Genomic DNA, 22,796 nt, shown 5'->3' with positions numbered 1-22,796 from the left:
TCGCTATGAGTCAGAATCAACTTGACAGCAACGGGCAATGTGCAAACCCTATGACCTGATATCAACATATCAATTTAAAAAATGTCCTGTTGGACCAAATCTTCTCATCAATCTACATTTTCCCTCATTATACATTTCCTTTTTATCATACGGGTTTTAGGGAGATTTAAGTGACTAAATGAATAGATGACTGCCTTACCTGGAAGTTGATCATTTTCTGCAGCTCTTGGACAGAGATCTATGAAAGTAGAAATGGGGAGGAGAATACAGAGACATGAAAAACCAGTACTAATGTAGAACCCTACTCTATCAGACCAGAAGTACCCACACTGCAGCCTCAGAAAATGCCACCTAGTGGAAGAATGTCCTTTCAGTAAGTCAGAGAAGTCCATATTCTATAAGCACCACTATCTACCATGATTCCATTATGAATATATGGAACTTGGACAAGGGTCCTGTACATTTCTGTCCTACTGATCTAACAGCTAGTCATTAACTTTTGAATTAGTGATTTTCTTTCTTTCCCAGAAATTTGTCCTAAGGAAATAATAATGGATATGTCAAAAGACTAACAAAAAGCCTGGTCTCTGGAACTCAGTAGTTCTAGAAATTATTTCTTCCGGTAATTCTCTGGTCTCTGCACTGCAACTGGGATTTAAAAAAAAAAAAAAAAAAAAACTCGTTGCTGTCTACTTGATTCCGACTCATAGTGACCCTATAGGACAGAGTAGAACTGCCCCATAGGGATTCCAAGGAGCAGTGAGTGGATTCAAACTACTGACCTTTTGGTTAATAGCTGAGCTCTTAACCACAAGAGATCTCAGAATAGGCTTTCCTGGGACTGTTGGATCCAAGGGCCCAGGAACAATTAATCTGGTTCCCTCTCTCTGGGAGCTCACTACCTCCTACAAGCCAAATTTGAGCTTTCTGAAGTTCTAACCAGCACTGCTGAGGTCAAAATGTACAAGAAGGGATCATAGCTTCAACTCAGTTTTCACTGGAATATATGCAGATACACCAAAACCAACACAATACACCAAAAGACCCTGAAAGAAATGACCACAAACTGAAATTTACTCTGCATTCATTGTGCAAATATTTCAAAAGGAGAATAAACCCAACTCTTTGTTTTAGGAAGAGTGCAATGACGTAAGAAACAATGAAATTTACCCAACACCCATTCCTGATAAAAACACTCAGCAAAATAGGAATAGAAAGGAAATTCCTGCACATAATAAAAGGCATTTATACAAAGCCAAGAACCAACATCATTCTAAACAGAGTCTGAAAGCGTTCCCCTTGAGAACGGGAACCAGACAAGCATGCCCTTTATCATCACTCTTATTCAACATTATGCTGGAGATCCTGGCCAGATCAACCAGGCAAGAAAAAGAAACAAAGGGCATCCACATTGGTACAGAAGAAGTAAAAATATCCCTATTCACAAATAAATACCATTTACAATAGCCCCCAAGAAGATAAAGTACTTAGGAATAAATCTAACCAGGGACGTAAAAGACCTATACAAAGAAAACTACAAAATATTACTGCAAGAAACCAAAAGAGACCTACTGCCTTAGTCTTCTAGTGCTGCTATAACAGAAATACCACAAATGGATGGCTTTAACAAGATAAGTTTATTCTGTCACAGTCCAGTAGACTAGAAGTCTGAATTCAAGGCTCAGGCTCCAGGGGAAGGCTTTCTCTCTCTGCTGGCTCTGGAGGAAGGTCTTTGTCATCAGTCTTCCCTTGGTCTGGGAGCAACTCAGCGCAGGAACTTTAGGTCCAAAGTACGCACTCTGCTCCCCGTGTTGCTTTCTTGGTGGTATGAGGTCCCCATGTCTCTCTGCTTGCTTCTTTTACATCTCAAAGAGATTGGCTTAAGACACTATTTAATCTTGTATATCTCATCAATATAACTTCCACTAATCCATCTCATTTCATCATAGTAATAGGATTTACAATACATAGGGAAATCACATAAAATGGTGGACAACCACACAACACTGGGACTCATGGCCCAGCTAAGTTGACAGATACTTCTGGGGGATACAGTTCAATCCAGGACACCTACAAAAATGGAAAAACATACCATGCTCATGGATAGGAAGACTCAACATTGTAAAAATGTCAATTCTACCCAAAGCAATCTACAGATACAATGCAATCCTGATCCAAATTCCAATGGCATTTTTTAACAAGATAGAAAAACAAATCACTAACTTCATATGGAAAGGGAAGAGGCCCTGAATAAGTAATGCATTACTGAAGAAGAAGAACAAAGTGGGAGGCCTCACATAACCTGATTTTAGAATCTATTATATCACCACAGTAGCCAAAACAGCCTGGTATTGGTACAACAACAGATACACAGACCAACGGAACACAATTGAGAAAGCAGATGTAAATCCATCTACCTATGAGCAGCTGATATTTGACAAAGGTCCAGAGTCCATTAAATGGGGGAAAAGACAGTCTCTTTAACAAACGGTGCTGGCATAACTGGATATCCATCTGCAAAAAAATGAAACAGGACCCATACCTCACACCACACACAAAAACCAACTCAAAATGGATCAAAGACCTAATTATAAAATCTAAAATGATAAAGATCATGGAAGAAAAAATAGGGACAATGCTAGGAGCCCTAATACATGGCATAAATAGTATACAAACCATAACTAAGAATGCACAAACACCAGAAGAGAAACTAGATACCTGGGAGTTCCTAAAATCAAACATTTATGCTCATCAAAGGACTTCACTAAAAGAGTAAAAAGAAAAAAACTTTGGCTATGACACATCCAATAAGGGTCTAATCTCTAAAATCTACAAGATACTGCAACATCTCACAACAAAAAGACAACCCAATTAAAAAATGAGCAAAGGATATGAATAGACACTTCACCAAAGAAGACATTCAGGCAACTAACAGACACATAAAGAAATGCTCACAATCATTATCCATTAGAGATATGCAAATCAAAACTACAATAAGATACCATCTGTCATATACTGAATTGTATCCCCTCAAAATATATGTCGACTTGGTGAGGCCGTGAATCTGGGAGTTGTATGGTTGTCCTCCATCTTGTGATTGTAATTTTTCTTTGTGTTGTAAATCCTAATTGCTGCCAGCAGGTTAATGAGGCAAGACTGGATCATGTTAAGGACGATTAGGTGAAATTTAACACCCTTGCTCAGGTCACATCCCTGATCCAATGTAAGGGGAGTTTCCCTGGGGCGTTGCCTGCACCACTGTTTATATTACAAGAGATAAAAGAAGAGGGAGGTGAACAGAGTCAGGGACTTCATACCACCAAGAAAGCAGTGCTGCAAGCACAGCGTGTCCTTTGGACCTGAGGTTCCTGGGTGGAGCTCCTTGTCCAGGCGAAGGCTGATAAGAAGGACTTCCTCTAGAGCTGACAGAGAGAGAAAGGCTTCCCCTTGAGCTTATGCCCTGAATTTGGACTTCTGTGACAAAAGGAATTTCTCTTTGTTAAAGCCATCCACTTGTGGTATTTCTGTTACAGCAGCACTAGATGACTGAGACCACCTCATCCCAACAAGGCTAGCACTAAAAAAAAAAACAAAAAAAAAAAACCCCACAAAATAACAAATGTTGGAGAGGTTGTGGAGAGGCTGGAACACTTATGCACTGCTGGTGGGAATGTAAAATGGTACAATCAGTTTGGAAAACAATTTGGCACTTCCTTAAAAAGCTAGAAATAGAAGTACCATATGATCCAGGAATCTCACTCCTACGAATATATCCGAGAGAAATAAGAGCCGTCACATGAATAGATGTATGAACACGAATGTTAACTGCAGCATTGTTCACAATACCAAAAAGATGGAAGCAATCTTGGTGACCATCAACAGACAAATGGATAAACAAATTATGGTACATATACACAATGGAATACTATGCAACAATAAAGAACACGATGAATCCGTGAAACTCTCACAACATGGATGAATCTGGAGGGCGTTATGCTGAGTGAAATTAGTCAGTCGGAAAAGAACAAATATTGTATGAGACCACTATTATAAGAACTGAAAAAAAGGTTTAAACACAGAAAAAAGCATTCTTTGATGGGTGGGGAGAGAGGGGGAAAGAGAATTCACTAACCAGACAAGGATCAACTTTGGTGAAGGGAAGGACCACACATAATACAAGGAAAGTCAGCACAACTGGACTAAACCAAAAGCTAAGAAGTTTCCTGGACACATCCAAACACTTCGAGGGACAGAGTAGCTGGGGCTGGGGCCTGGAGACCACAGTTTTGGGAGACATCTAAATCAACTGGCATAACAAAGTTTATTAAGAAAATGTTCTGCATCCCACTTTGGTGAGTGGCAACTGGGGTCTTAAAAGCTTTCGGGCACCCATCTAAGATGCATCAATTGATCCCAACCCACTTGGAGCAAAGGAGAATGAAGAACACCAAAGACACAAGGAAAATATTAGCCCAAGACACTAAAGGACCACATAAACCAGACACTCCACCAGCCTGAGATCAGAAGAACTAAATGGTGCCTGGCTACCACCAATTAACACTCTGAGAGGAAACACAACGGAGGGTCCAGACTGAGTCAGAGAAAAGTGCAAAGCAGAACTCAAATTCACCTAAAAAGACTAGATTTATTGGTCTGACAGAGACTGGAGGAACCCCCAAAGCTATGGCCCCCAGAACGCTCTGTTAACCCAGAACTGAAACCATTCCCGAAGCCCACTCTTCAGATAAAGATTAGACAGGCCTATAAAACAAAAAATAATACACGTGAGGAGTGTGCTTCTTAGTTCAATCAGGTACATGAGACCAAATGGGGCGGCTCCTCTCTGGAGGCAGGATGAGAAGCAGGAAGGGACAGGAACTGGACGAACAGACACAGGAACTTCCAGTGGAAACAGGGAGTGTGCTGCCACACTGTGAAGACTGCCAACTAATGTCACAAAACAGTATGTGTATAAATTTTTGTATGAGAACTTAACTAGAGCTGTGAACTTTCACCTAAACTACAATGAAAAAAAAAGTTAGACAAAAACTCATCTGGATTTGAATCTCAGCTCTTCTACTTACTAGGCAAGTTGTATGAGTCTAGACAAGTAACTTCATCTCTCCATTTCAGTTAATTCTTATGAAAAATGGTGATAAATTAACTTCAGATGATTACTGTGAAAGTACCCTAAGAAGAGTGCATGACAGTTTCTCTCAAAATTCTGTCTTCCCCGCTCCCTTGAAATTGCTTAAAATTTCCCGTGGCAGACTCCAGTGGAGCCAATGGTGCTCTTGGAACCTGGAAAAGTAACGCTTTGATGCACAAACAGGATTCCTACACAGTGACCTTTACATACAAGGGCAAGAATGCAAACAGAGCCTGCTCTAGCCCCACCCGGGCTGTGGGTACTTGTCCAGTGCTAGTCGGAGCCCTGATCGTGTTTTCTCTTAAATATTGCAGATTTGGACAGCCCCACACACCAAATCACGGGATCACCACATGTGAGTGTGTGAAGTTTTACCTTTGGCTTGTTAAATCCACAAACCGGTCTCCGCCTTTCTCCTCGCCCTTCCCTTCCGCTCCCAAGTCCCGCAGAATCATACCTGCCACCCTTTCGCCGCCAAACTCCCTGTTCCGGCACTAAGGCCGAGATCGGGTAACAGCGTCGCCCAACCCTGAAACTAGGGCCGTACCTTGGAACTCACCTCGCGCATCCCGCGTCTTAAGATTGCAGAATACCGAATACCTCCCCACTGCGCGTGTGCGGAAGTAACTGTTCACCGAGATTTCCAGACTCCTCCCGAATGTAAGCCCACTACCGGGAAACTAAAACCAAACCCACTGCCGTCCAGTAAATTCGGACTCATAGCGACCCTATGGGACAAAGCGGAACCGCCCGATAGTTTCCAAAGAGCGCCTGGTGGATTCGAACTGCTGACCTCTTGATTAGCAGCCGTAGCCCTTACCCACTACGCCACCAGGGTCTCCATCGGGAGACTACATTTCCCATAAGACCTGTAGAGCTCATTTCCGGAAGGTGTCAGATGTTCCTCCTTTTGGGGGAGATTATCAGCTTAGTATCTCTGGTGTGCTCTGAGAGCCGCGCTCATTTTAAAAAGGGAAGTGTATACATAATTTTTTTGTTTAAAAGGTTATCAGAATGTATGCTGTTGTTAGGTGCTGTCAAATCAGTTCCGACCCTATGCAGAACAGAAGGGAACACTGCCCTCAACGAGGTGACCGCAACAATGAGCTCAAGCATAACGATTGATCAGAATGTATAAACCAAAAAACCCAAACCCACTGCCGTCAAGTCCATTCCGACTCATAGCGACCCTATAGGACAGAGTAGAACTGCCCGATAGTTTCTAGGGAAGCACCTGGCGGATTCGAACTGCTGACCTCTTGGTTAGCAGCGGTAGCACTTAACCACTACGCCACCAGTTTCCATCAGAATGTATACATACTAGAAAATTGAAACCACCTGTATGCTAAAAGAATATTTTACCCTTACCCAATATAGTTTCTTCTAGCAACGCACTAGTTTACGTCAGGGAGATGAAGAGGATCCGACCAAGAAGGCTGAGAAAGAATGATCCATAGGTACATGAAAAAATAGTTTGGATCTGCAAAACCAAGAAAAGAAAATGTTTCAAGGAGGAAAGAGTGATCACTGTATCAAATGTTGCTGATAGGCCAAGTAAGATGACAGCTAAGAATTTAGCAGTGTGGTCCCACCCAAGTGCAGCCTGTAGCACTTAACCACTAAGCCACCAGGGTTTCCAGCAGCATGGTAGTCACTGTTTATGTTGACTCAGGCAGTGTGGGTACAATAGTTGAAGTTTAGTAAAGTTTGATGAGTTTGGTTACTTGATAAGAGTTGGACGAAAGAATGGGGGAAGAAGATATGGGAGACGGCAGACAGACACACTTCTAAGAAATTTTGCTTTTAAGATGAACAGAAAAATAAGGCTGTAATTGGGTATGGATTTGGTGTTGAGGGTTATTTTTTATTTAAAGGTGGAAGAAATTACAGCATGTTTGTATCCTAATTAAAATGATCTAGTAGAAAGAGAAATTTTGATAATAAGGGAAAGACAGGATAGTTTCAAGAGCAAGTCCTTGAGGAGAGAAGGGATGGATGGAACCCAGTACATAACTGGAGGGATTAGATCAAAGTAGAGAAGTATGCCTAATGTGCCTACCTTGGATCACAATGACTGATCTTAAAGGATGTTACCCTTGGAATACAGTGTTAAAATTCAAATTGATCAGCAGGAAAATAAACAACAGCAGTCACTCAGGACAGCAATGTTTCACAGAAACAGACGGCAGAGCAGACTGAGAATGTACTAGATTCCAAGGTATATATTCCACCACCCAATTAGAAATCATTAATGTATTCATTATAGTTAACCCCATTGCTGTCAAGTTTCCAAGGAGCGCTGACCCTTTGGTTAGCAGCTGTAGTTCTTAACCACTATGCCACCAGGGATTTCTCGTTAAATATTTTAAATTTGTTGGGCTAAAAATTGTAAGCAAAACAATATACTTTTATTTAAAAAAAAAATAGCCTGTCTGTTTAAACGGCTTTTGCAGCATAAATGAAAAATAAAATTAGATAATGAAAAAAAACAAAGCAGGAGCACGGACAATTTATCCACTGGAATAGAAGGGATGGCAGAGTACGTAGGTATAGATGCAGACAGGTGGACAGATTTGGTAGGAGAATGAGGACATCCTCTTCTGAGGGCTTCTATTTTCTCAGTGAAATAGGGAGCTGAACGTGAGGATAGGGAGGAGGTATTGGAGGTTTAAGGAGAGAAAAGATACAAAATACTGTATTACACTGGTCATGATACACACTTTTTTCATATTTCAACATCTGTGAAATTGCTATCTTACAAATGATCGTTTAGTTTAACTGGCAGCATTTTTTTCTTAGTGGTAACACAGATAATGATACATCTTATAAGCAATAGCATCTTAAAACCAAAGCCAAACCTGTTGCCGACAAGTCTCTTCCGACTCACGGCGACCTATAGGACAGAGCACATCCGCCCACAGGGTTTCCAAGGATGTAAATATGTACTATGTAGACTGCCATCTGTTTCTCCATGGAGTGGCTGGTGAGTTAGAACCACCAACCTACTGGCTGGCAGTTGAGCACTTAACCACTTCGCTACCAGGTCTTCTGATAGTATCCTAGATTCTATAAAATGTTAGTAATTTAGGAATGTGAGAGAATTTGCTAGCATTTTCAATGTCATAAAGATATTTATCTGCAATCTTGAAAAAATCCTTTCTCGACTTATGGCCCACTCCAGCAATTGCTCCATTTCTCAGCATTGCTTCACAGAAAACTTTCTCTAAGGAGTTGCTTATTGTTGCTGCCTATATTTACCCACTTCCAATTCTCTCCTCAAACCCCTCCAACTGGGCTTCTTGGTGCTAACTACTCTCCTGACACTTTTGTCAATTTATCAATGAAATTCTACGTGGACTTTCTCTGTCCTCATCATATTTCACCTCAGCGGCATTCGACAAAATTGAAATACTTCCTTCTCTTTGCTTCTAAAACGTCTCATGTAGCTAGTTTCTCCCACATCATTTAAACTGTTTCTGTTTTCTTTACTAAACACAATTCCTCTATTGTACCTCCAATGTTGGAATGCTCAAGGGCTCGGCCTTGAGCCTTTTATAAATTTCTCTAAATGATCTCATTCAGTTCCACTGCTTTAAATACCCATTGTATGTTGCTGTTGTTCTTGTTGTTAGGTGATGTTGAGTCGGTTCCAACTCATAGAGATCCTATGCACAACAGAACGAAACACTGCTAGGTCCTGCACCATCCTGATGATTGTTATGCTTTAGCCCGTTGTTGCAGCCACTAGATCAATCCATCTCCTTGAGGGTCTTCCTCTTTTTTGCTGACCCTCCACTTTACCAAGCATGATGTCCTTCTCTAAGGACTGGTCCCTCCTGATAACACATTCAAAGTATGTGAGATGCAGTCTCCTTCTAAGGAGCATTGTGGCTGTACTTCTTCCAGGACAGATTTGTTCATTCTTTTGCCAGTCCATAGTATATTCAACATTCTTCTCCAAGACCACAACTCAAAGGCATCAATTCTTCCTCGGTCTTCCTTATTCACTGTCTGGCATTCATATGCCTATGAGGTTATTGAAAACACAATGGCTTGGGTCAGGTCAGGTGCACCTTAGTCTTCAAGGGGGTATCTTTGCTTTTCAACACTTTAAAGAAATCTTTTGCAACACATTTGCCCAATGCAATGTGTCCTTTGATTTTTTAAATTTTTATTGTGCTTTAAGTGAAAGTTTACAAATCGAGTCCATTTCTCAAACAAAAATTTATATACACCTTGCTATATACTCCTAGTTGCTCTCCCCGGGACAGCACACTCCTCCTTCTTTTCACCCTCTATTTTTGTGTGCATTCAGTCAGCTTCTGACCCCCTCTGTCCTCTCATCTCCCCTCCAGACAGAAGCTGCCCACATAGTCTGTCTACATGACCCAAGCAGCTCACTCCTCACCAGTATCATTTTCTATCCCACAGTCCAGTCCAATCCCTGTCTGAAGAGCTGGCTTTGGGAATGGTTCCTGTCTTGGGCTAGCAGAAGGTTCCAGGGACCATGACCTCTGGGGTCCTTCCAGTCTCAGTCAGACCATCAAATCTGGTCCTTTTATGAGAATTTGAGGTCTGCATCCCACTGCTCTCCTGCTCCCACAGGGGTTCTCTGTTGTGTTCCCTGTCGGGGCAGTCATCGGTTGTAGCCAGGTACCATCTAGTTCTTCTGGTCTCAGACTGATGTAGTCTCTGGTTTATGTGGCCTTCCTTTGATTTTTCTTTTTTATAATTTTTATTGTGCTTTAAGTGAAAGTTTACAAATCAAGTCAGTCTCTCACACAAAAACCCATATACACCTTACTACACACTCCCAACTACTCTCCCCCTAATAAGACAGCCGCTCTCTCCCTCCACTCTCTTTTCGTGTCCGTTTCGCCAGCTTCTAACCCCCTTCACCCTCTCATCTGCCCTCCAGGCAGGAGATGCCAACATAGTCTCAAGTGTCCACCTGATCCAAGAAGCTCACTCCTCACCAGCATCCCTCTCCAACCCATTGTCCAGTCCAATCCATGTCTGAAGAGTTGGCTTCAGAAATGGTTCCTGTCCTGGGCCAAGAGAAGGTCTGGGGGCCATGACCACCGGGGTCCTTTCCTTTGATTTCTTGACTGCTGCTTCCATAGGTGTTGGCTGTGGATCTAGACAGAATGAAATCCTTCACAACTTCAATCTTCTCTCTGTTTATCATGATGTTGTTTATTGGTCCAGTTGTGAGGATTTTTGTTTTGAGGTGTAATCCATACTGAAGACTGTGGTCTTTAATCTTCATCAGTGCTTCAAGACTTCTTCACTTTCAGCAAGCAAGGTTGTGCCATCTGCATATTGCAGGTTGTTAATGAGTGTTCCTTCAATCCTGATGGCGTGTTATTCTTCACACAGTCCAGCTTCTTGGATTATTTGCTCCACATACAGATTGAATAAGTATGCTGAAAGGATACAATCCTGACGCACACCCTTCCTGTCTTTAAAGCAAGCAGTATCCCCTTGTTCTGTTCAAATGACTGTCCCTTGATCTATGTACATGTTCTGCCTCACGGGCACCGTTAAGTGTTCTGGAATTCCCATTCTTCAAAATGTTATTCATAATTTCTTATGATCTACACAGTGGAATGCCTTTGCATAATAAATAAAACACAGGTAAACATCTTTCTGGTATTCTCTGCTTTCAGCCAGGATCCATTTGACCTCAGCAATGATATCCCTCATTCCACATCGTCTTCTGAATCCGACTTGAATTTCTGGCAGTTCCCTGTTGATGTACCGCCACAAAATTTTACTTGCATGTGATATTAATGATATTGTTTGATAATTTCCACGTTTGGTTGGATCACCTTTTTGGGGAACAGGCATAAATATGGGTATCTTCCTGTCAGTTGGCCAGGTAGTTGTCTTTCAATTTTCTCAGCATAAGTGAGTGAGCACTTCCAGCACTGCATCTGTTGAACATCTCAGTTGGTACTCCATCAATTCCTGGAACCTAGTTTTTCACCAATGTCTTCAGTGTAGCTTGGACTTCTTCCTTCACTACCGTCAGTTCTTGATCATATGCTATCTCCTGAAATGATTAGACATCAACCAATTCTTGTTTGTCCAGTGATCCTGTGTACTTCTTCAATCTCCTTTGAGCAGTTTAGACACAGAAGCAAGGAAGCACAGATGGCGGAAGATGCCATGCTATAAGAAGATCCCTAAGGAATCAAGGAACAGAAGCTGAAAACAGGTAAGGACTTCCCCCAGAGCCAACAGAAAGAGAAGGCCTTCCCCTAAAGCTAGTGCCCTGAATTTGGACTTCTAGTCTCAAAAACTATGAGAAAATAAGCTTCTGTTTGTTAAAGCCACCACTTATGGCTTCCGTTATAGTAGCACTAGATAACTAAGATGGAGCCCTGGTGGCGCAGTGGTTAATAATGATGACTGCTACCCAAAAGGTTGGCAGTTGGAATCCACCGGCCACTCCTCCTTGGAAACCCTATGAGGCAGTTCTACTCTGTCACATAGGGTCGCTATGAGTCAGAATCAACTTATGGCAATGGGTTAGATAACTAAAACAGTTTGCATTTTTTATAAATTCTTGAATTTAAAGTATATTTTCATTCAGTAAAGTATACAAATTTTAAGGGTACAGCTCAGTTTTCTACACAGTGAACACACCCATGTTATCACCACGAAGTTTAAATTATATTACCAGCATCTTGGTAGCCTCCCTTTTACTGCTCAATCATAACCCTTCTCAAAAGTGACCGTTATTCTGACTATTACAATAACAGACTATTTTGCCGGTTTTTGAAGCCTAGAATAATATAGTTCAGGAAGTTTAATAGCAGCAAGAAAATTTTACAGCAGAATGATTAAGACCACAGCACTGCAGTCAAGACATATCCAGGCTGGAGTCTACCACTTTTGAACTGCGGGACCCTCCCAAGTCTCGGTTGTCACTGGGGTTAATTAATGGCTACACAGATTTAATCACAAAGTGTTTAGCACAGGGCCTGGTACGCAACAATCAGTAAATTAGAGTGTTATTACATGATTTCCAATGTCCTTTAGAGTATGCATAGCTTGGAAGACCTCCAGAGGTAACTTACTGTACCTTCTATATATACTCAGGGTTTACCAACTCATGTGTAACAAGAGTCACATCAACAATATTCTGGCTCGACATTCTTCTGGCTCTTGACATTCCAATTAATAAAGAAAACTCCACCCGTGCCAGCTCCCCTGCCCCTCCATCTACTTCTGCGAATTTTCCAATAGATGTCTCCATGCCCAAGTCCTTACCTTCCAGGTGGTATTCATATAATTCTTTCCTCTGGCCCCTTTGGTGAGGTTTGTAGCTAAGGGCTCTACTGTCTTCTAAGAGGCATCGTGATTCCTCTCCACTACCTTTATAATTTCCTGAAGAATTTTTTTTTTCACATTATAAAAAGGGTATCATGTTGTATGTAATCTTTTGGAACTTATTTTTTTCACTTAATATTGTATTGCTAAGATTCATCCATATAGTTGTGTCATCGTAGCTCATTTGTTTTGGCTGCTGTACCACATCACCCATTCTTCTGATGACGGACACCTGAGTAGCTCCTAGGTTTTTGCTATTACAAAAGCATTATAATGTATATTCTTGCCTATATTTCTTGTTGTACATATAAAGGTTTCTCTGAGTATATACCTAGGAGTGGTACTGCTAGATTGTACAGCATGTAAATGCTCAACTTTACATGCTATCTTACATTTATGTATTTTTCATATCTAATATTTTTACTTTAAAATTTCCTGTTACTGCTTCAGTTTTGCTTATCTCTTTGAGAATACTTATTTATTTAAATTCTTGGTCTACCCATTACACTAATTCTGCTTGAGAAGTCGCCAAGAGTCAGAGCTGACTCAACAGCTACTAACAACGAGAAATGATTTAAAATCTGGATAATATACACACAGTTCTTTAGAGTGGTCATTTCTGAAGGGTTGACATTATGGAAAAACAAAACATCAGTTCAACTGTCCTGGTCATTGTTCATTTTATTCTATAAAATATAGAAAACCTTGATTGAGGAAAAATAGGGATCATTTTTGAAGGGCTGAGATTATGAAAAAAAAAAACATCAGTTCAACTGTCCTGGACAGCATTTCATTATAAAAATATAGAAAACCTTGACTGAGGACAAATAGAGAAGGGAATTATTAAATACCAATTTTCTCAGGAAAGCAGTATTTGCTGAATGATATTTTTGCTCTGGCCATGATGAATATCTGCTTGGCAATCCATAGCAAAGCTTCAGGGAGATCTCTCCCACTCATCCCTGAGCCTTGGTCCAAGATTTGAGTATGATTTCAGGTTGAGGAAATAGGAAAATAAGCAAAATAAAAACACTCTTCATGAAAGCCAAGCCCAGACACTGATCCTTTTACTCTGCCGAATACACAAGGAACAGGATCAAATTGCCTTCAATAACTTCCGTTCATTTGTGAGGTTTTTTTTTGGCTTTGGGCTCCAGCGTAGAGCTGGGCACCCAACCACCCTTCCTCCACTCACAGATGTCTATGTAGTCGCATGTGCGGCACTTCCAAGCCTCCTCCACATCAACCCCCTGAGGTTCTCGGTGCCCCATCCAGTAGGCCACGTAGTGCTGCACCTTGCCTCTCATCTCCTTCTCTTCAAAGGCAACAATCTCTGTACCCAGCACAGTAGCAGTCTCTTGGTGGATATATTCAATCTTCAGGATGTCAATGACCGGAAGATCAGACAGCGTCAGAGACAAAAATACCAGCTCCATCAGGTCACCTAACGACTTCACAGAGAAGCCTCCCTGTTGAGCATGCCTCAGGACTGAGGGACCCAGTGGCTTTTCTGGACACAATTTTGTATGGTGGATTAGGCTAGCAGGGGTCATTTTCCCTTTTACCATGGCATCAAAGATATATTTATATAGGCTGACTTGAAAACCGTCTTTCTTTTTCTGAGCTTCCACAGGGAGCACAGGACGCTTCCGTGTCTTGAGTTCAGCCAGTTCCAGCTCCCCCTTGGCGGTATAGTGCAGCTCATCAATCACCCCAACAAGAAGCACACCCTCCACTTCCCCGAACACCGGAAACTCTCTGATGCGCCCCTCTGACTGCAGCGTAGGAACCATTGATAGTATGTTGAGAAACTTTATTGCCCAAGCATCTTCTTTAGTGGTGATGGGGATAGTCACAAGATCTTGAACTTCTAGTTCTTTAGCTAGGTGGATGCTAGCACCAGTGTCCAAAAGAGTTGCTTTCTCAGGTGTCGAGAAGCCAGGAAACTCCTTCCCATAGACCATTTGCTGTTCACACCAGTTCTGGGTAGATAGGTCAGTGACATATAAGTACTTAAAATGGAATCGCTCCATGGGTGATGAGACATCCAATCCTCTTTTCCATTTCTGTAAGCTTATAGACTTTCTATCCGTCCCTGAGCATTCAGAAGAAGGGCCAGGCTTGCTAAGTGAAGCATCTGACACTTCGGTATCTTCCAGGTCCAGGAACTCTGAGTCACTCAGGTCTGAGAACCCTGAGGCCTCTGCTGACACCTTCTCCTCTTCACCAGTCTCTGCCATGGCACAACTCTGGATAGGGCAAGGTACGTCCTACATAACAGGTTAAAAAGAATGTATTATACAAATAAAAAATTTCTCAAAAGCACATTCAAATACCAAGGAGGTAAAAAAGGATCGTGGCTAGTTATTTATAAGGCTTTGTAGAAGCTTCTTTACTTATAAGCAATTAGTAATGCCATAGAGTTACAACTCTATAGAGTTAAGGTACACTTTACAATAGGATGGCTTCTGTTATTCATAAGAGGCCCTAGGTGGCATAAATGGTTTGTGCTTTACTAAACTAAAAATTGGCAGTTTGAACCCACCCAACAGAACGGTGGAAGAAAGACCGGGCGATCTAATTCCGTAAAGACTACAGTGAAGAAATCCCTATTGAGAAGTTCTACTCTGAAACACATGGGATGCCATGAGTTTGAATTGACTCAATGGCAATAAGGTTGGTGTTTCTGTTTTATCTTGTATTAGTGTTATCCATATATTCCCAGGTGAAAGAAGTTTAAGTAGAAAAATAGTTATATTCCTCAATCAGACACTAACATACCATGTAACTTCAACCGAATTACCTTGTCGTTGTTGTTAGGTGCCACTGAATCGGTTCTGACTCATAACAACCCACCCACAAAAAAACATACCGCCGCCTGGTCTTGCCATCCTTACAATCATTATTATGCTTGAGCCCACTGTTGCAGCCACTGTGTCAATCCAGCTTGTTGAGGGTCTTCCTCTTTTGTGTTGACCCTCTACTCTACCAAGCATGATGTCCTTCTCCAGGAACTAGTCCCTCCTGATAACATGCCTAAAGTATGTGAGACAAAGTCTCACCATCCTTGCCAAGAAGCATTCTGGCTGTAGTTCTTTGAAGACAGATTTGTTTATTCTTCTGGCATTTCATGGTATATTCAATATTCTTCCCCAACATCATAATTCAAAGGCATCAATTCTTCAGTCTTCCTTATTGTCCAGCTTTCACATGCATATGAGGTGAATGAAAACTCCGTGACTTATGTCAGGTGCACCATAATTCTTAAAAGTGACATCTTTGCTTTTTAAAACTTTAAGGAGATATTTTGCAGCAGATTTGCCCAAAGCAATGTGTCATTTGATTTTTTGATTGCTGCTTCCATGGGCGTTGATTATGGATACAAGTGAAGTGAAATCCTTTACAACTTCAACATTTTCTCTATTTATCACGATGTTGCTTATTGGTAGAGTCGTGAGGGTTTTTCTTTACGTTGAGGTGCAATCCATACTAAAGGCTGTGGTCTTTGACCTTCATTAGTAAGAGCTGCAAACTCTCTTTACTTTCAGCAAGCAAGGTTGTGTCATCTGCATGTTGCAGGTTGTTAATGAGTCTTCCTCCAATCCTGATGCCATGTTCTTCTTCACAGAGTCCAGCTTCTTGGGTTATTTTCCCAGCATACAGATTAAATAAGTATGGTGAGAGGATACAACCCTAACACACACCTTTCCTGACTTTAAACCACACAGTATCTACCCCCTTGTTCTGTTCAAACAACTGCCTATTGGTCTAAGAAGAGGTTCCTCATGAGCACAACTGAGTGTCCTAGAATTCTCATTCTTTGCGATGTTACCCATAATTTGTTATGATCCATAATTTGTTATGATCCACACAGTTAAATGCCTTTGCATACTCAATAAAACACAAGTAAACATCTCTGAAGTTGTCAAGGATTTCATTTCACTTGGATCCACAATCAACACCCATGGAAGCAACAGTCAAGAAATCAAAAGATGCACTGCACTGGGAAAATCTGCTGCAAAAGACCTCTTTAAAGTGTTTGAAAGAAAAGATGTCACCTTGAAGACTAAGGAGCGCCTGACCCAAGCAATGGTATTTTCAATCACCTTCTATGCACGCAACAGCTGGACAATGAATAAGGAAGACCGAAGAATAAGAGACACCTTTTTTCAATTATGTTGTTAGTGAAGAATACTGATTATACCATGGAATGCCAAAAGAACAGACAAATCTGTCTTGAAAGGAGTACAGTCAGAATACTCCTTAGAGGCAAGGATGGTGAGACTACGTCTCACATACTTTGGACATGTTATCAGGAGGCATCAGTCCCTGGATAAGGACATCATGCTTGGTAAAGCAGAGGATCACTGAAAAAGAGGAAGACCCTCAACGAGATGGACTGACACAGTGGCTCTAACAACGGGCTCAAGTATAGCAACATTTGTGAGTGGTGCAGAACCTGGCAGTGTTTCGTGCTATTGTACATAGGTTGCTTTGAATCAGAACCGACTTGATGGCACCGAACAATGAAGCCACGTGTGGCTATTTAAACGTAAATTAAATAAATTTAAAATTTACTTCCTCAGTCACACTAGCCACAATTCAAATGCTTTGTAATCACATGTGGCTAGTAGATACCATATTGGACAGCACAAATGCAGAACATTTTTCCCATCACATAAAGTTCTATTGGACAACATTGACTTAAATAATTTCATGTGTATGTATTTACTCCCCAAGAGAGAGTAAGTTCCTGAAAAGTACAGACTTTCTACTTGTTTTGCATACAATATCAAAAATATGATAGACCTGAACAGGTAAAGGAGGCCTCGTTGCCCAGTGGTTAAGTGCAATGGCTGCTAACCAAAAGTTCAGCAGTTCAAATCCACCAGCTGCTTCTTGGAAACCCTATGGGGCAGTTATACTCTGTACTACAGGGTTGCTATGAGTCTTTTTTTTTAAACAGGTAAAAGTGAAATGTCTTATGGAGAAGACACTTAGAGGTACATTCCCATGGAATTATTTCTATAAAAGAAGTAAACAAATATCCTACGGACGGACAATTAAGATACAGATGAGTGGCCTGGATTTTCCTATGAGAAAAAATTTCAGGAGAAAATAGAGAACATAATGCAGTGCATGGTGTCCCCAAATGTCATTTGTATCTCTTGGATACATGAAATGATTACACACGGTACCACAGACCAATATTTTTTAAATTTTAATAGCTATATATTAGCTATATGTTATTCTAAGATACATCTAAATGTTTTTATTTAGGTCCATCAAATGCATAATTTCATAGATACTGTTTCTTAGGACAAGTTTGATTTTTAAAGAGATGTAAGCAAAAAAGAAAAAAATATGAGAATAACAATACAAGTAGTATATAGGTTTGACAAAAATCGTTGGGTGGCAAGTGAATGAGATGTTTGGGAAACACTGGCATACTGTCCAATTTGGGAGTCCTTTTTTATAGGCGTAGTGGTTAAGAGCTACAGCTGCTAACCAACAGGCTGACAGTTCGAATCCACCAGGCGCTCCTTGGAAACTCTATGGGGCAGTTCTACTCTGTCCTATAGGGTCGCTGTGAGTCGGAATCGATTCGATGGCAACAGGTTTGGTTTTTTTTGGTTTATAGCTCTGGATTCTGATCAGAATCCTTACTCGTGCAGTAGTTACCTGCCTTTCGCGTAATCTTGAGCGAGTTTTCAGTTTTCCTCAGGCTACACATCTTTAAAATGAGGGTACTCCTTCCTACTCTACTCAGCTACCAAAAGAATCAAGTGATAATATGTAATACCTATATTAGCATTTAATATATGTAGATCTCCTTCCCCTTCCCAAGAAAAAGATAAGATGGTGTATCCATTCCCTCTGACAGATAAAAGTTTAAAAAAAAAGAAACTCCTACTCACCTGAGACTTAGTTTATCTTCCTCCTTAGGCGGAAGGGCAGAAGGCTGAGATGACAACGCTAGGGGACAACAAACAAGCTCTGAGAGCCTAAATCTTCATCGAGGCACCCAGGCTAGCAACTCTGGGCCTTGCTATGGTAGGACAAAGACTTTTGGTCTTTTCTCACATGAACCGTTCTCTCACGCTGTGTTGTTTCCTCCTCTCGTTCCGCACTACACAAACTGCAGCCCACTCCAGATTCTAGGTAACACTCCCTTGTCTCCTGGGCCAAATTTTCCATGACTTCGTCGTTTTCCCCACACCTTGTTTACAGTCAGCTGATCCGAACCTTGCTCCCTGAAAGTAAAAGGGTAAAAAAATAACTGAGGTTCCCCCCGGGGCTACGATATCAGTTTCCTCTTCCAGTTCCAGCCCTACCCCACAAGCTTAGGCAGAAGACCTCAGGTCAGAGGGTGTTTTCTGTTTTATGGGTTCCTGTGGCCTGTGGAACTGCCACTACCTTCACACTCAACATCCTATTCGGTGAATCCCACACTAGTGGGCTCTGAGTTTCCCGTCAGCGGGAACCTTCACTCCGACCCCAAACCACCTTCTCCCTGGGAGCTCTGTGAAGTCCCTAAAGTTTACTGAGCACTTCCTACAATGTTCTGCAGGAGCCAGGAATGAGAATGAGGGGTCACCAGCCCCGGAAAGGGCTCCGGCCGTCTGCAGGATTTTCCGAGAGCAGAAGTCCAGAATCCAAGGGGTCCTGACCTGCGAAGAAAGATGAGCCGCTCCACTCCGGGCACTTCCTCCCGGGGAGGCGGTTGAGGGGACACGGTGACTGCGGGGGCTGAACCTTGGGCTCCGAAACGCAGCACCCTCAGTCCCTCACCACGTGCCGGCATTACCTCAGACGCTCCGACCAACCCCGGCCTCCACCCGGTTCAGCTGTGGCCTCGGATTTGCTCCCGGGCTCTTCTCCACCGAGCATGCGCAGTTTGAACAGAAACAGCTGCCACTGGCATCTTCCGATCCGGGTTTCGCAAGAACGCACCAAGAGCGCAGTCCCATGATGCCTAGCGCCTGCCCCAGCACCACCTCTTCCCAGGGGTCTCCGCGGCGCCACTCAGTTCTCGCGAAGCTGTCGCTGCTGTCGCGTGAATACATCTGACTGAGAGGCGGGGGAGGGACGTAATGCAAGGATCAGCTTCTGAGGACTTGGTAAAGTGCCTCACTGTGTGCATTTTAAGTGTTTGTGCGTGTCATTTCAATCGGAGCGGAACTACGTTGTCGTCTGATCTATAAGCTCCCACTCTGGCGAAGTCTTCCTGCGTTAGTGAGAGATATGGTAAGGCTAGTGTCCTACCGAGAAAGATTTGGCCATTTCCCTTTCCCGATTGCACCTGGCTTCTCACGGTTAAGTGCTGCGTCCTTTCTTTGATATCTTTGGATTCTTTATCCCCATTTTAGCACCACACACCAGCTTTCCGACCGAAGAAAACAACTATGAACTCACTTTTCAAAGATGTTGGCGTTGCCGTCATCAATTTCTTTTTTCAGTTTTACGTGTGTGTGTTAAACTATATATAACAGAAGATTGCAATTTTAACCATTTTTAAGTATAGCATTCAGTGACATTAACTATACTCACCATGTTGTGTGACCACCATTACGATTCATTTCTAAAAGTTTTTCATCACCCCAAACAGAAACTTAGTACCCCTTAAGCAATGACCCTCCTCCATTCTCTCCTGCCCCCAGTCACTGGTAAACCACTAATAAGCGTTTGTCTATATGCATTTGCCTATTCTAGGTATTCCTGTAAGTGGATCCATGCAACATTTGTCCTTCTGCTTCTGACTTATTTTGCAACTTGATTTGTCTTTATGGCTGAATAATACTCCACTGTATGTACATATCATATTTCGTTTATTCATCTTTTGGGTTGCTGCCACCTTTTGGCTGTTGTGAATAAAGCTATAATGAATATTGGTGTACAAGTGTCTGTTTGGGTCCCTACTTTCAAGTTTTTTGAGTATATATACCTAGGAGTGGAATTGCTGAGTCATATGGTAATTCTGTGTTTAACTTTTTGAGGACTCACCAAACTGTTTTCCACAGTGGATGTGGAAGACTTAAGTGTCTATTATGGTGAAAGATATTTTTATGTTTATGTTGTGAAAGGTATACAAAAAGCATAGTTAAATTTTAAAATGGACTGTATAGAGGATTTGTTCTAATTGTGACTGTCTTGCCCTGAGAGATATGGAAAGAAGGAAGAATGTCAGCATGTTCATTACCTATGAGTATTTTTTTCTGTGTATACTTTTTCTGTTGCTATTTTTTGCTGTACTAAGGAAAAAATAAAGGAAGTTAGGTTAATAAGTAAGCCACCATTTCCAATGTGGCAATTGGAGGACTGAGTGAGCCAATGGGAAATAAATACCTGTTTCTGATTGAGGAGATGGTTTTATGAGGAGCTTGTCCTTGCTTTAGAGTTTGGGAGTGGGGTAATAGAACTACCACAAATTAAGCAATGATTATTACAGGTTTTGAGTTCTAAATCAATTGAGAGATAAGACCACAGGGATAGACAGAAGGAGAGCAAAATACCAGCTTCATAACTGATACAACTTAAATCATAAAACACAGTTTAGATGTGCAGTGAAAATTGGCCTTTCTAATTCTGAATCTGAGAATTAAATCTACCCAGCTAGTCATAAACACCACTAAAAACAGACTTTCACATGTAGAGGACTGCCCCTTGTAAAATGTGCGAGCACCAATCTAAAATGGGTGCTTTGGATAGCTTACTCCCAAGAGAAAGGACAGATGGAGCTTCACATTACCATGTCTTTTTCCCAACCTAAGCAGTCATATAAGTCACTCCCCTTCCCTAGGGAAGAATGAATGAGGGAGAGGAGATGGGATGAGAATGTTATACTAATTAATATAGCACCTGGCAATTTACTTTGGGAAATCAGCCAGTGAAAACCCTATAGATCACAATGTTCCCATCTACAACCAATTGTGGGGATGGCACAGGACAAGGCAGCTTTTTGTTCCATTGTGTATGAGGGTTACAACGAGTTGGGGGCCCACTTGATGGCAGCTAACAACAACAACAATGTAGATGGAGACATGAGAGTGGGGAATAAGTATTCCCACATAACAAAAGGGCAAGTGTACTACACTGCTCATCCGTCTTTGGATAATGCTTTGAGAACTAACTTGCCTGTTTGATTGAACAAGCACTTGAGGTGATTGTTCAGCCATAGCCAAGCCACGGTTCATGAAGAGTTACCATCATTGAGCCCATTGTTAAAATGACATCTCTCCCAAAGGAAGATCCTCAGATCATGGGAGTAACATGCTTTTGGATCAAGGGTAAGAAATTGGAAGAGTGTGACACTACCTCTTTGTTTACTACATTCTGATTTAAAAACAAACAGGTCACTGCCTTGAAAATCTAGTTTAGATCTTATTTTAATGAGCCCATATGGGTGAGTGATGAAGGATTAGGCTAAGGTGTTATTTGCCATCCCTCTTATTCTTCTAGCTAACTGAGGGACTATTGATAACCTTAGGCCTTAGGTGTGTGAATGTACTTGGCACATTCACATACACCTGAAAATTTTCCCTTAAACCAGAAATCAATAAGAATGCATGCATGTGCTTCTATTCCTTTTTCATTAGAAGTTCATTTATGATCCACCATCACAACTTAATTCGAAATCTTTATAAGCATAGGACTGGTTCTTGAGTTCCTCATAGGGAGCTATTTCTTTATGAGATAGATAGATGATCTCTCACCATCTCCATTTATTTCCTGAGTTTTAGCAATATCTTACTCTGGTGGACAAAACGATCATCTTTCTTTGAGAACTATCTTTCACCTGCCCCTTAGTTCACTACTATAAATACTGCTATTCAGACATGGACATGAATAACAACCCTCAGAAGGCCAGGGGCTTCCAGTATCAAGGATAAGAACTAATTTCAGAGTGTCTTTACAACCTGTCATAATAATGGGTTTATTTTGTTCCTTGCCCTCTCAATTCAAGTTTCTGATTGCTTTGATGTCTCCTTTGCCTTTCTCCTTTCACCCTATCCTATTCATGAAGTAGCTACGGTACATTTGAAAAGAAATTCTAAAGACAATTATAAATAACAATCAAGTATTGAAAATATCCATCATGATAACAGGAATTAACTGATGATCTCTCTGCATATTTTGTCTTCTTTCTCCGACAATCCTGAATCCAATTTCTACCACCTACAAACATTTGGAATCTAGGGACTAAGCTTCCAACCTATTCTAGTCATAGTCTAGAAAACCACACTCTTCAGAATTAACTGACACAATTCTTCCTAAAAACCAAAACCAAACCCACTGCTGTCAAGTCGAT

General features: G+C 41.5%; 2 protein-coding genes across 9 annotated transcripts in view; both read right to left on the bottom strand.

The window, feature by feature from the left end:
* ZNF684 (zinc finger protein 684) overlaps positions 1-18,519 on the bottom strand; it is a 29,137-nt gene extending 10,618 nt beyond the window's left edge. The window contains exons 1-3 of one of the 7 annotated variants that reach the window (XM_064281795.1): positions 18,406-18,517; positions 6,518-6,629; positions 200-238 (exon numbers count right to left, since the gene is read on the bottom strand). In XM_064281795.1, coding sequence (XP_064137865.1) covers positions 200-214 — 15 coding nt within the window. In that variant the 5' untranslated portion in view covers positions 215-238; positions 6,518-6,629; positions 18,406-18,517. Of the gene's footprint in view, positions 1-199; positions 239-5,606; positions 5,660-5,696; positions 6,002-6,517; positions 6,630-18,405 lie in introns of those variants that run through there. The other 6 variants (XM_010595256.3, XM_064281791.1, XM_064281792.1 and 3 more) reach the window with 6 other exon arrangements.
* EXO5 (exonuclease 5) lies at positions 6,668-18,520 on the bottom strand. Of its 2 annotated transcripts, XR_002787070.2 has the most exons (3): positions 18,406-18,520; positions 12,428-14,757; positions 6,668-11,337 (listed from the first exon to the last, which is right to left on the bottom strand). XR_002787070.2 is itself a non-coding variant. In XM_010595257.3 (2 exons), exon 2 carries the CDS (start codon positions 14,725-14,727, stop codon positions 13,609-13,611), a length of 1,119 nt encoding a protein of 372 aa, XP_010593559.2. In that variant the 5' UTR covers positions 14,728-14,757; positions 18,406-18,520; the 3' UTR covers positions 11,355-13,608. The 2 variants fall into 2 exon arrangements, 1 of the variants encoding a protein (XP_010593559.2); XM_010595257.3 differs by lacking the exon at positions 6,668-11,337 and having other exon boundaries at positions 11,355-14,757.
* Between the last annotated feature and the right edge of the window lie 4,276 nt (positions 18,521-22,796).

The sequence above is a fragment of the Loxodonta africana genome, chromosome 3 (assembly GCF_030014295.1).
Source record: "Loxodonta africana isolate mLoxAfr1 chromosome 3, mLoxAfr1.hap2, whole genome shotgun sequence".
Taxonomy (NCBI): domain Eukaryota; kingdom Metazoa; phylum Chordata; class Mammalia; order Proboscidea; family Elephantidae; genus Loxodonta; species Loxodonta africana.
The sequence above is the reverse complement of the archived record's forward strand: the minus strand, read 5'-3'. Positions and strand labels throughout refer to the sequence as shown.